Raw genomic sequence first — 13669 nt, forward strand, 5'->3', positions numbered from 1 at the left:
AAACTGACCTTACTTAACTCTGCTTCAGGTCTTGTTTTTCTAAACTAAGAATATATTCTACTCCAGCTGACTAATTCTCTTTGGTGCTCACCTAATGGGTTTTTTTTTTTTTTTTTTCACCTAAAGGTTTTAACTTCTCAATATACAGGTCACAAGGAAAACCTAATAATAATAATAATAATAATAATAATAATAATAATAAAAGCAAGAACTTGCTTATATTTATTATGCACTCACTTTGTGCCTTATATGGTGCTTTGAATACTTTATATGTACTTAATCATTTAATCATCAAAATAGCCCTATATTATTACTCTCATTTTAGAGATGACAGAATTGACCCAGAGAACATAAGTCAGTAAAGGTCATGTCAGAAAAACAGAATACTTCCTAAATATTTAAATCAAGGGATACTTAATCCAAAGAATTAGCTATTTAGGTAATGAAAGAACTAAGAAGCCAAAGAGAGACAATGAATTAAACTAGTTTGGCAACAGCAAGAAATCTTTATGACTCTTAATTTGGAGGAGTGATGGAAGGAGAGGCGGTAAGATTTACCGAGCCCAGGGACCTGCCTCAACCAGGAGGAAGTTGAACCAGAATAGGCCAGAATTGGTGAGAGCTGGACCCACCAAAGAGCTATAGCCTAAGGAGAAGCCCATCCAGGGGGAGAGGGAGAAGGAGAAAGAGAAACACCCTGGCTTCTCTTTTTCTCTGACCTTCCATTACCTTACCTATGCCAAATCTATTTGGAAGCCAGCTTACCTGAGAGCATGGGACATGCAAGGATAGTCCTTTCTGTGATTCAGAGCAAGCAATGACGTACAAGGAATGTACTAAAAGCAAATAGGCTAGGATTATGCAGAAGGTTTAAGCAATTTGCCCAAGATTACAGACCTATCTGTCTCTGGGTTGTTCTTTGGGATTTGTGTGTATGTAGCAATCATGTGCTCTGAATCATGTACTCTATCCCCTGTGGGACAGAGGTCTTAAGAAGTGACGTTAATCACTTTTGACTACATACTTTTCTCTGTCCATGCACATTATAGGATACCGTCAGGGAAATGTATGCCTACCACTATGGAAGCAGAAGGTAAGAAGTGAGGAAGAGTCTGGGAACTTTAAGTCATTTTCGGTGTCAGAGTACACTTCTGGGCTTGCTCAAAGTAAGGGGAACAAGTGATTCATGCAAGAAATCTGTGCTTTTGTGCTGGCTCGCAGTTGATAAAGTACAGCTTTTTCTCCATATAGACCTGACTTTCAAGGTAGATCTTGCAAAGAAATAGTTCACATTAGATTGGATTCCTTTTTCAATTCACAGAACTTTTTCCCCAAAACTATTCCTACTAGAAGTATGAATATTGACAGAAAATGTGGAGGCACTATTCTTGAATGTTTTAACGCATCTCTTACTAATCTAAGAGGTTATGGGATGGGGCAGGAAAAGGAGTATTTGATAGTACATTGGTATGAAGTATAGGATTAATCAAAGTACATTGAATATGACTGCCATGGGCCAAACTGTGTTCCCCCAAAATTCACATGTTGAAGTCCCAATCTCTGGTACCTTAGAATATAACTGCATTTGGAGATGAATTCCTTTTTAAATTATTTTTTTAAAGATTTTATTTATTTATTTATTCATGAGAGACACAAAAAGAGAGACAGGCAGAGGGAGATGCAGGCTCCATGCAGGGAGCTCAATGTGGGACTCGATCCCAGGACTCCAGGATCACAACCTGAGTCAAAGGCAGATGCTTTAACCACTGAGCCACCCAGGCATCCCTGGAGATAAATTCTTTACGAGGTGATTAAGATGAGGCTGTTAGAATGGGGCCCTACTCCAGTATGACCTTATAAAAAAAGGACATCAGGGAACTGTGTGCACAGAGGATCAGCAATATAAGAAGAGGCAGCGAGAGGATGGCATCTGCAAGCCCAGGAGAGAGGCTGCAGGAGAAACCAAACCTGCTGGCCCCTCAATCTTTGACTTCCAGCCATCTCAACTGTGAGAGAATATATTTCTCTTGTTTAAGCCACCTGGTCTGTGCTGTTTTGTTATGACTGCTCTAGAAAATGAATACTCTGAGCAAAGAAGCAACATCTGGAGATTCTCAGGGTCTGAGGTATTGCTGATAGCTGGAGATACCAATATTGATATGCTTTGTCAGATAAACAATGTGGCTGCCAGGACTACAGAGCTGTCCAGTTAGAGTGAGAAGTTAGAGGTAGCCATGCCCTACAAAAGCATAAACCTGTCTTCTCTCCTTCATGACTGCCCCTTTAATTCAATAAGCATTGTGTTGTACATGTATGAGGCAGATAGTACTCATACAGGTTCTAATTTATGAGCGCCTTATCAGTGAATGGTTCCATCGTGACATCATCGAAACCTCCTCTTTCAATGATTGTTTATGGTTACCTTATTGGTGGAAATAAAATCATCCTAGAGTGTCAATATACCTAAGGGAGGAAAATAATTCTGATCCTCTTCAAGAGGAGAGTTAAGAACCATTCTTTTGCAAAGGAAATTGTTCAAATCTACACTGTGAATTGAATGCTTATTTCTTACTCTGGCTTACAAATGTGCTTTGGCAGTATATTAGACTTTTGGTGTTCAGAAATGGATTTTCAAACTCAGTCTAAACAAAGAGAAATAAATAGTCGAGATAGAATGAATACCAATTTCCCTGGTTCACACAAGGCACAATACTGAATATCGTTGGAAACATTATTTTGATCCCACATAGAAAAATGGACTTGGCGTTAAGAACTAAATTTTTAATTTATTTTTTTTTAAGAAAGATTTTATTTATTTGAAAGAGAGAGCTTGCACAAGTAGGGGGAGGGGCAGAGGAAGAAGCAGACTCCTCGCTGAGCCAGGAGCCCTACCAGGGCTCTATCCCATTACCATGACCTGAGTCCAAGGCAGAGGCTTAATGAACTGAGCCACCAGAGGCCCCTAAATTTTTAATTTTAATGAAATCTGTCCGTTTAACTGTTTACCCGAGTGTCAACAATCCAGAGTAGTACAATTTAGGAATTATTAAATAATATCCTGAGGTTATATACTTCCAACAATCATATTTAAATTAAGGCTTATTCATGAACAGAAAAAACTGAACATTGGGACAAATTGCTAAAATGAATTAGGATATCTGGCAGTGTGTCATGTGTGCAAATTTATCTCAAATTTTCACATTTCCATCCTCTGTTCATTCTAGTATGCTTTCTAGAAAAGAATACCTAAAAGGACACTTGAAACTTTCTCCTCATACAAAACAGTTAAGGTTTTAAAAATTTCAGTAGGAAACCACTAGAGGTAAGCTGGAAATAAATGATCAAAGTGGGCAAATATGACTATCCTATAAAAACATTTATTTAATAATTATCTAGTAACCACTGGTAAAATAACATTTTCTGTGGAACTAACAATTTAACTCAGAAAAACAAAACTAAAGTTTAGTATGTGGCAGTATCTTTTTAAAATCCTAGTACTACATTTTTTATGTTAAATTTAACTTTCTTATATTCAAATGTCATGAACTGGATAGAGTTCTTTTTTATTTTTTTTAATCCATAATAGAAACATGAATATGATGTTGGACAGAACTTCGGTCTGTAAATGAGGTAAAATGGGCTCTAGTTTGCTTTCTTTGGCAAGTAGCCTCCTTTGAGTCTCAGTGTTCTCACAACAGAATTGTGCATTCTAGGAGAGCTATTGCATTATTCCTAAAATTCTGTGTTTCCAACCACTTCACAACTTTTCAAATTCCTCCGGTGAAAACATAGGATATCAATAGAATTAAGTTCGTAATATGTCAAAATCAAATACATATGAAGACTCCAGGGAAGGATCTCAAATGCTGATTGAAAATATCTGAGGTGTGAAGCAAGGACGGCTGCGAAGTGCACAGATTTGTTACAAAGCCTTAAGGATCACTATGATCCATGATTATTATATAAAACCGGATAATATCTCAGTGATCATTCACTAAGCTTGCTTTTCTTGCCATCAGATTAAAAATTATACCCGGATTTGCATAGGTGTGTAATGCATTTACGACAAGATGGACTGATTATTCTGTCCCTCTCATTGCCACACCCTCACCTCCTATCCCCAGATGAGCTCGCGAAGCTCAAGGTTTTTTTGAGAGCAGAGATCGCCTTCTCGATGTCAAGTTTTTCTTTCAATTCCATATACGGTCAAGTTTTCCACGCAGGAAGGTTCATCGCTAATTGTTTGACAACTGGTATATCGGATTATGCACCCCCCGGGCAGTGATACTTTTGTCTGTTGTATAGACCGTATTTCATTTTTATCAAATCTTCAGGAAATAACCCTTCTTTCTCCAGAGCCTCGCAACGACTGGTAGGTACCTGTTTGCGTGAATGAAGCAGACGGAGAATATCAATATTCATTTGTGTAACGATCAGTTACGGAGGAAAGTACATTCCAGCCTCAGGACTTCTGACAGCCCTTTGCTGAAGTCACACTTGACTTCTTCCCTCCGGGCAAGTTTACTGCTCGTGAAATTCCTAGAAAGGCGAGGGGGGAGGACCGGGGACCCAGAAAGGAGCCGGGGTTCGGGACGTTACCGGGCTCAAGGGGCTTTAAAGGTTCTGTCTCGGAGGAGTTCGGAAAGCCGGCGATCCGGGCGGTCCGGGCCCCGAGAGAGCGCGCCCCGCGGCCCGGGCTCCGAGCCTCGCGCAGCCAAGGGCACGACCGCGCAACCTGCCGCAGGGGCGGCTCCGAGGCCGAGCCCGAGCCCGAGCCCGAGCCCGAGCCCGCGGGGCGCGCCCTCGCCCCCCCCCACCGGGAACGCGCAGGGCGGGGCGGGGCTGGGCCGGGCCGGGGGCGGGGCCGGGCCGGGGGCGGGGCGGGGCCGGGGGCGGGGCCGGGGCCGCCCCGCGGGTCACAATCTAGGGTTAGGGCGGCCGGCGGGCGGGGCTCGGCGGGGGCGGAGCCGCCGGGCGGGGGCGGTGCCGGCGGGTGGGGGAGGGGAGGGGAGGTGGAGCCGGGCAGCGAGGAGAAGAGCGCCATTCCGGCCCGCCGCTCCCTCCGTCCGCTGCCCCTTCCCCGCGGTGGCCCGCGAGGCGCCGGCCAGGGAGCGCGCGCGTGACGCGGCCCGGCTTGCTCGCCCCCCACCCCCGCGCCCCCCGCCCCGCCGCCCCCGCGCGCCCCCGCCCATGGCCCCGGCCGCGGCGCAGCAGCCGCGCTGAGGCGGGCCGCGCGGAGTCGTGGGGCTGCCGCCGTGGCCCTCGCCGTCCGCGCCTCGCCGCCAGCCCGCGGTGCCCGCGCACGCCGGCCGCCATCGCCTTCGCGCCTGGCTGGCGGGGGCGCTGTCCTCCCCGGCGGTCCGCGCCGCTCCCCGGAGCTCGGCGGAGCGCGGCTGCCAGGGCCGGCGGAGGCGCGAGGACCCGCCCGCCGCCGCCCGAGTCGCCGCCGGCGCCGCGGGGGCCATGACCGTGGAGCAGAACGTGCTGCAGCAGAGCGCGGCGCAGAAGGTGAGGCGAGCCCGGAGCCCGGAGCCCGGAGCCCGGAGCACGGAGCACGGAGCACGGAGCCCGGAGCCGGCGCGGCCGGGCCCCGCTCCTCCCCGCTCCTCCCCGCTCCCGGCCTCCCCCTGCGCCGCCCCGGGCTTGCCCGCCCGCGCCTTCGGGGCGTCGCGCCCAGCGTGGGGAGTGGGGGGACCTACCTGGTGGGTCTCGGCCCGCTTCCGTCTTGCCGATCGCTCTCCTGCAGCCGACAGTGCCCGCTGCGTACTGGGAGCGACCCTCACGTTGCTACACTCCTTACGGGGCTTCGGAATTAAACTTTATTCACCTCCTTCCTTTTTTGAAAAAAAAAAAAAAAAAAAAAAAGGCAGCCGGTTGTCATCCTTCCTGAACACTATCTTATGTCGAAGGTGGGAGCCTTCCAGGCCTGCTATTTTGCAGACGGGATCGCTACCAGAATGGAGTTGCCTGCTTGGCGGGGCAGGTACGGTTACCAGGTGGACTCTTGTGTTAGAAAGTAGACGATTTGGTTTGTTCTTCTTTTCCCTTTTTTCTCTTTCTTTCTTTCTTTTCTTTTTTTTTTTTTTCTTTCTCTCTGAACATACACCCTGCCCCTTCGAAAGGAGACCTTTCTGGCCATGTTTATTCCAGGGATCTTTTGTCTGCTAAGTTTGACCTTATTCCATCCTTCACCCTTGACTCTTGCCTCAGTCACACATTCAAATGGCCACGTAAGTAAAAAAATAAAATAAAATAAAAAAATCTGTGTGCAGCTTCAGATCTTTGACATTCATTTTATTGGAGATTTGGTTTCCAGAATCTCAAGTGCATTATCATGGCTTGCACCCTATCTTGAAGTGTTGGCTATGACTTTTTTTTTTTGGCATTCTGTGAAAAGCATTTTGGGCAAAAGGAAAACATTGCTTTAGTCGTGTTGAAATTTGGGGAGTCACTAGGGGTTTACTGGGAGCAGCAACCAAAGCTGTGTTTGGCTTATCTGAGCGAGTAATGAATGCCCCACCCTGTGGTAGTTTTGGCGTAGTTTGTATCCTACCTGTGCTTGATTTCAGAACGAGGCCTGCTGTCCTAGAGGGGACGGTCTGTCTACTCACTGCTAAGTTTTTGCTTTGAGATTATTTTTAGAATTCTAGATAGTACTTGAGGTAATTGAAGATGCTCAAGAATTTTGGAAAGCAAGGATAGTGCATTGTTATTTTAGGCACTTTGGGAAAGTTGTCTTTGGAACTCTTGTGTAAGTTAACTGCTCCTGGCAAATTCAGAAGGTTGTTGCAGACTGCGATTTATTTGCAGTGAAAGGATTCTAGGTTTACTAATGGGAGTTTAGAATAGTTTATTATCTACTCCTTGTATTCTATTTTGAATATCTTAAACTTTAGTTTTTGATGTTAAGTATGTGATAAAGTGTTAATACTTAGAGCAGGATCTTGTGTTCATATGTATGCTAAGCAGGATTTAATAGGTTTGGTATCGTTTTTTGTTTATAGCTCTCTTCACAGTGTTGAATATTAAAGCCTGATTATTGTTTGAAAGTGGGAAATGTGGCTCCTACTTTTCACGTCTTTTAAGCCTGAGCAATGGTAAGAAGTTTGTGAGGGTTTTTTTTTTTTTTTTTTAAAGTTGACTTTTTCTAGCGTCGAATCAGATAATGCAGATCTGCCTGGTTCAGAGGTTTATGCATAAAATCGTAGGTTCTCGAATCAAATTACTAAAGATGATCTTGGCCATCAAATCCAGTTTCCCAGCTTCATGAGTCCCCTCCTTACACAAAGGGAATAGTTGTTGATCCAAAATATTACTATTATGATGCTATTGTTAGTGTATGTGTCAGATCTTTTGGGATACTGGGGAATTTTTATTGGAGCAATTTTTATTATGCATTTATTTTTATACTTCCATAATGGTATTTATGGGGTTTTTGAAAAGAAACAATGTGTTTATTTACTTTTTTGCAGTGATATACTATTTGTTACTCAGAACTGTTTAAAAATGTTTATTTAGGTATAAGTACTTTAAACCATCCATTACAGATAAATTCATAGGCTTAAATTCACCAGATTAGTAACTAGGAAGCGGACTACAAGCTAGTAACTAGGAAGTGAACTTCATACTTTAGAAGAAACAAAAGTGAAACTCTTTGTTTTCACTTAGAAACTTTATGAATTATTATACAAACAAGAAGTGTTAGTGCATTTGCATAATCAAAATTTAGCCTATTTTCTGCTCTCCTTAAAATTATGCATGTGAATGCACATATGTATTAGTTTTATGTATGTAGTTTTATTCTGGAGGTTGGAAGTTTATTATATTTTCAAGATTTTTTTTCCAGAAGGATGATTAGTAAGAATGATTTTTGACTTATTTATTTATTTATTTATTTATTTATTTATTTATTTAAGCAGCACAACACAAAGCTTTCTTTCATAGGTCTTTTGTTCACCTGCAAAGTAGCTTGCCATGGTATAAGCCAAGGGGCTGGCTTGGCTGTCTTTTCCTCTGATGTGTTCTTTGCTTGGTTGTTGAAGTTTGGTCATGGCGGGGAGTTATGAGATGTAATAAAACTGCAGAAAGCTGCTTTTCTGAGGTTTAGGTGATACAGGTTAGGTGGAGTTGGTGGCAGATTAGCTACCATTAAATCCTGTCCATAATCTTAGTCTTGAACATGTATCTTCTTCTTTTTCTTTAAGATTTTATTTATTTATTTATGCATGAGAGACACAGAGAGGCAGAGGGAGAAGCAGGCTCCCTGAGGGGAGCCGGATGTGGGACTTCATCCCAGGCCCCTGGGATCACAACCTGAGCCAAAGGTAGATACTCCACCACTGAGCCACCCAGGTGGTTTCATGAACATGTAGGTTCAACATTTGTACTTTATATTTACCTAAGTGTAGCATCCTTAGATCTCAAAAATTTGGTACCTATGTATAGCCTCAGGTCCCAAATGAGGATTCCTTAGGGCACCAATAGAAGGCTTCCTCCTAGGGATCAAACTGATGTACAGAGTGAAGTGAGCTGGGTACTATTTACATTAAACGTATCTTTCTGAGTTGGGTAAAATATAAGGTTTATAAGGCTAGGTATTTTGCCTATTTTGTTTCATTATAGAGCTTAGAATAATGGTGTCTTGCACATAATAGGTTTCAGTAAATATTTGATGAGTGAAATAATGAGTGAATGTTTTCTAAAAGGAATGCAAATGCAGTAATTTAGTTTCCTAACTGAATCTCAGGATTTAATTATTGAGAAACCATGGACTACTGTTGGAATATACGCTGTGTAGTGAAGTGTGGATTGGACCTAAATCACCTTTCTGTGACCTTGCACAAATCGTTAATTGCCTCTGAATCTTCCTTTAAAGCCTTAAAGTTAGTATGATTAGACAGGAACAACTCTTTTGGATCTGAGTGTTTTAGTGGAGCCAAGCATGCATTTATTTCTGGACAGGGAGGACAATAAAAGAAATACTAGAGGATGGAGGCAGAATGAATTTTATGGATCAACAGACAACTTTCACTTAATTACATTTGGGGATCAGGTGGGAAGGATGTCACAGATCAGCTAATTTAAGAGTTTAAGCAAAACTTGGAAAACATTAGAAGCTGCATCCAGGGTAAAGTTTTTAGTTAAAATTATGTAATATTTTCTAATTTAGGTATCATTTATAGTTGTGAAAAATACAGTATAGCATTTCAAAGGACAGTGAATGTTATGTAAATCACTGTAAACATCACATAAAAGGGATATTCTTTAGTACTAAATAGTTGATTATGTTGTTATTAGCCTAAAACTTGGTTTGGGCAAAGAGGCAGGGATTCAGCTACGTATTTCCTTATTCCTTTTCTTTCTCACCTATTTTGATTTGTATACTGACATTGTATCCAGTTGCCTTAATGAAGTCTCGTTAGTTTTAATAAATATTCTGTTGATTTTTAAAATATTCTATGTATTATAGTTTGTGTCATTTGCAAGTAATTATCATTCTGACCTATTCCTTGTTAATACTTCTTTTTTTTTTTTCATTTTTTTATTGCTTTAGTTAAGATTACAGAATACTGCTAGGATTAGTGTTAGTCTCTGTTGCGCATTGTTTCATTATGATATGGAGATTTCCTTATAGTCCTAAGTTTTAAAATTTGTTTTGAAATCAGATTTAGATGTTGATTCTTTATCAAATGTCTTTTTCTTTTTTCCTTTTGCAGTGATTGATGTGATAATTTGTCAAAAATAAAAACAATTGTAATAGATAACATTTGGAATATGTTATATATACCTATGTTAACTAATTGTGCATAGAGTTTTCAAAACTTTGTATTCACTTAGTCTTTCCAAGCACATTATTATTAGGTGAGCACTATTTTTTTTTTTTTTATTTCCCTCGGCATGTGGTGGTTGAGGAAACAGTATTAGAAGAACTAAAGGAACATTTCATTGCTGTTATGTGTTGGGCGTGGAATTTATTTTATTTTATTTTATTTATTTTTTATTTTTTATTTTTTTAATTTTTTTTTATTTATTTATGATAGTCACACAGAGAGAGCGAGAGAGGCAGAGACACAGGCAGAGGGAGAAACAGGCTCCATGCACCGGGAGCCCGATGTGGGATTCGATCCCGGGTCTCCAGGATCGCACCCTGGGCCAAAGGCAGGCGCTAAACTGCTGCGCCACCCAGGGATCCCGGGCGTGGAATTTAAACTCAGGGTCATGAGACTTATGAGCACCTTCTCTTAACCGTTACGTTCTATTGCTTTCTGTAGTCATGATGCATCCAAATTCAATATAGTAAACTTTAACCTGGAATTTAGTGTCTTTATTCTTTTTTTTTTTTTTTTTTTTTTTTTTTTTTTTTTTTTTTTTAGTGTCTTTATTCTTAAATGAGATTGGTTACATAGTTTGTTATGTGCATATGGGCTATCAAGGTGAGGTCAGCTCATAAGGTTCATTAGAAAGCTTTTTTAGGTTTTCCTTTGCTTTTGGAATAGTTTAGTATAGGACTAAGTTAAATCATTCAAAATTGGTGGTATTTAGCCATTTTCTATCGTTCAACCTAAGTACTTAATACTTTGAACATTTGGTGAATATGGCAATGGCAGGCTGACCATTTATCTAGAGCACATTTTAGATAAGTTTTCCAAATTTTGACTATTAAGCTTTTAGGTTTTCTACCTCTTCTGGAGTCAGTTTTAAAAATGCTTATAGATTTCAAGTTGATTTCATTTAGATGTGTGTGTGTGTATGTATAGGTCTGATGTTTTTTCTTAAATCTATGTAGATCAATTTCTTTCTTATTCCTGATTGTTTTGTTTTGTTCTCATTAATGTTTGCCAGATGTTGATCTATTTTACTGGTTTTTCCAAAATTCAGTTCTTTGTTGCCTTTATAAGTTCCGTTTATCTTCTAATTTATTAATTTTTGCTTTTGTATTTATTATTTCCACCTTTCTAGTTTTTTTGGGTGTTTATTGTTGCTCTTTTTATACTTGAATTCATCACTTAGTGAGTTTCCAGTCATTTTGGGCTGTGGGTTTTCATCTTTGTTTGGGATTTGACTTCATTTTTCTTTTACTGTTTAAAAGATTTTTTTTTTTTTTTCTGGTATACTTTCTAAGATGTTGCATTTTTTAAATTGTAGATTTTTAGTTTCAATGTATTCTGGTATACTTCCTAAGATGTTGCATTTTTTAAATTGTTGATTTTTAGTTTCAATGTACTGTTTAAAAAACATGATTTGTAATAGTTTTAGAAATTAAGATTTTCCTTGTGACTACATGAGGTTTTAGCATATGAAAAGGATGTGTATTTGAAAGTTAGAGTTTTATATATATATATTAAATGAACATTCATAGTGTGATTTGAGTATTTCATGCTTTTTTCTTGTCTCAAATTCTGAGAGATGATGTAATTTTATGGTAGTTTCATCAAATTCTTTTTATTTCTAATAGATCTAATCTAAACTTGTGTGCTTTTGCTAGTCTTTTAGTAGGATTTCATCACTTATGTATATGGTGGTAACTGATAAAAATAATTTTTTTTATCATCTGAGTTTCTATTTATTAGTTTTATTTTCCCCACTCAGTTTTTTTTTTCCCCACTCAGTTTTGATGGATTGATGAAGTTTTTATAGTCTTGCATCCCCCACCAGTAGTGTCAAAATGAAAAGTTTTCTTTCTGTCCTCAATAAGAAAGACTTTTTAGCATATTTTTATTGACAATATTCCTGATTTTGTTGGATTAATATAGAATTGTATTCTAAATGATGGTATTTTAAATTTCTTATGATACAACTTCCATCAAAAAATATTACTTGTGTTATAGACACATTTAATAGCCAATTAGTTTTTAAAAGTGAGGTATTTAATTTTAATTATGTGTTTTTTTTCTGTAAAATTTAATACTGTTTAATGTTACTTTTTTTTTTGTAAGTAAGTTAATTAACTCTTTGTGTAAGCTTGTAAGCTTTCTTCTTTGGTTTTAGAATCTAGAAATTGTGTGTATATGTTTGTGTATATTGTGTGTGTGTGTGTGTGTATCTTCTTAACAGTCCTGCCTAGGATTCTTAGTCTGAAAACTTTCATGTTCTTCTCATGAAAAAGATATAAATTTTAAAATTATTGTTTCTATTCTATTCCTTCTCCCCTACCCCCTTTCTGTAACTATATTATTTGAATATTAAATACCATTCATCGCTCTTGCTACAAATTTTATTTTATAATATTTTTCTTTCTTCTTATATCCTGTATGTTGAGATAAGGTTTGTTTGATTGTACAAATTATTATTTTTGTAATGCCAGTTCTGGGTGTACTACTTCTTTAGGTGGTCATATGCTTTTTTGAGGGTTTGTTTTAATAATCTGCATTTTTAGTTGTGAAGTAAGCAGAATTGAATTAATTATAAATATTGATTTCTGATCAGCTGTCCATGCAAATGTTTTCATTTATTTATGAAATTTCTTACTAATTTTAATACTCATTTTAATACTAAATTGAATTAATACATTGAATTCTACTTAAAACTAAAGATATAACTTTGAAAGTAACCTCTGTCTAACCAGTCTCATTTTCATTTCCACTCCTCTATTTTCATTTGAGATTGTTAATCATCTTGATTCCTAAGTTTATCCTCCCTTTTATTGCAGCATAATGAATTCTTGAAGAGTATATTTTCATTGTTTTAACTTTAGAAGCTTTTCTCTAAATAGCCAAAGATACTCATCTATCTTTTCTACTGAGAGTTTTAGAGTTGTTTGCAACATTTCGACCATATTCCATCTTTAGTTTTTTTTTTTTTTTGTACCAGGTGTAAGGTGGTGATCCAATTTAATTTTTATTACATATGTTTTTTTGTTGTTGTTAATTTTACCTCATAGAAAAGTTAATACTCTCCGCTGCTGAACTGACCTGCCATTTTTATCATATACAAAAGCTTTACATGGTGCTCTTTGTTTCCTTGTGTTGTCTTTTGTTTCGTCATTCATTTTGTGAATACCATCCTATCTTCATTGCTGTAGTTTCATAATAATCTCTACTCCTGGAAAAGTAAGTTTGCTTTTCTTCTTCCAAAGTGTCATGACACATTATTTTTCTTAGAAGTGTTAGAATAATCTTACCAAGACCTCTGAAAAACCCTTGAATTTTTCAGTAATTCAGTTGATTGTATAGACCAATTTGGAATCATTAACGTATTTATGGCATTGGGTCTTTATCCATGAACAGAGTATACTTCTTTTCTTTGGGTCTTTTTTAAATATCTCTTCAGTTTATAATTTTAACTGTGGAATTCTTGTATGTCATTTTTTCCTAGATAGTTGGTAATTTCTGATAATAATTATATGTGGTGCTTTAAAATATTTGCTATTTATTACTGGTGTGTACACATGCAGCTGGCTTTTGTATATTCATCTTATGTCTAGCCATCTTGCTTAACTTTTGTATTTTAAAACTTTCCTAGAGATTATTTTGGATTTTCTAGGTAAAAAATTATATCATGAATACATTATGACAGTTTTATTTATTTCTAACTTTTATGCCTATAATTCCTTTTTTCTTACTACACTAGGTAAGACCTTTAATAAATATTGTTTAGAAGTGATGATAATGGATATTGTCTTATTACTAATTTTTTTAAAGACTTTATTTATTTATTCATGAGAATACAC

General features: G+C 38.6%; 1 protein-coding gene and 2 long non-coding RNA genes across 7 annotated transcripts in view; 1 reads left to right on the forward strand and 2 right to left on the reverse strand.

The window, feature by feature from the left end:
* LOC102154762 overlaps positions 1-5803 on the reverse strand; it is a 93863-nt gene extending 88060 nt beyond the window's left edge. The window contains exon 1 of one of the 2 annotated variants that reach the window (XR_005382143.1): positions 5700-5801. This is a non-coding gene — a long non-coding RNA (uncharacterized LOC102154762). Of the gene's footprint in view, positions 1-5699 lie in introns of both variants that reach the window. The other variant, XR_005382144.1, reaches the window with a different exon arrangement.
* On the reverse strand, positions 4172-4792 carry LOC111093545. Its single transcript, XR_005382145.1, has 2 exons — positions 4600-4792; positions 4172-4380 (listed from the first exon to the last, which is right to left on the reverse strand). It is a non-coding gene; the product is annotated as an uncharacterized LOC111093545 (long non-coding RNA).
* Positions 5390-13669, forward strand: part of USP25 (ubiquitin specific peptidase 25) — a 136900-nt gene continuing 128620 nt past the window's right edge. For 2 of the 4 annotated variants that reach the window (XM_038581247.1, XM_038581248.1), the window contains exon 1: positions 5390-5508. In XM_038581247.1, the coding sequence (XP_038437175.1) occupies positions 5464-5508 (45 nt within the window). In that variant the 5' untranslated portion in view covers positions 5390-5463. Of the gene's footprint in view, positions 5509-5922; positions 5984-13669 lie in introns of those variants that run through there. The other 2 variants (XM_038581249.1, XM_038581250.1) reach the window with 2 other exon arrangements.

The sequence above is a fragment of the Canis lupus genome, chromosome 31 (assembly GCF_011100685.1).
Source record: "Canis lupus familiaris isolate Mischka breed German Shepherd chromosome 31, alternate assembly UU_Cfam_GSD_1.0, whole genome shotgun sequence".
NCBI lineage: Eukaryota > Metazoa > Chordata > Mammalia > Carnivora > Canidae > Canis > Canis lupus.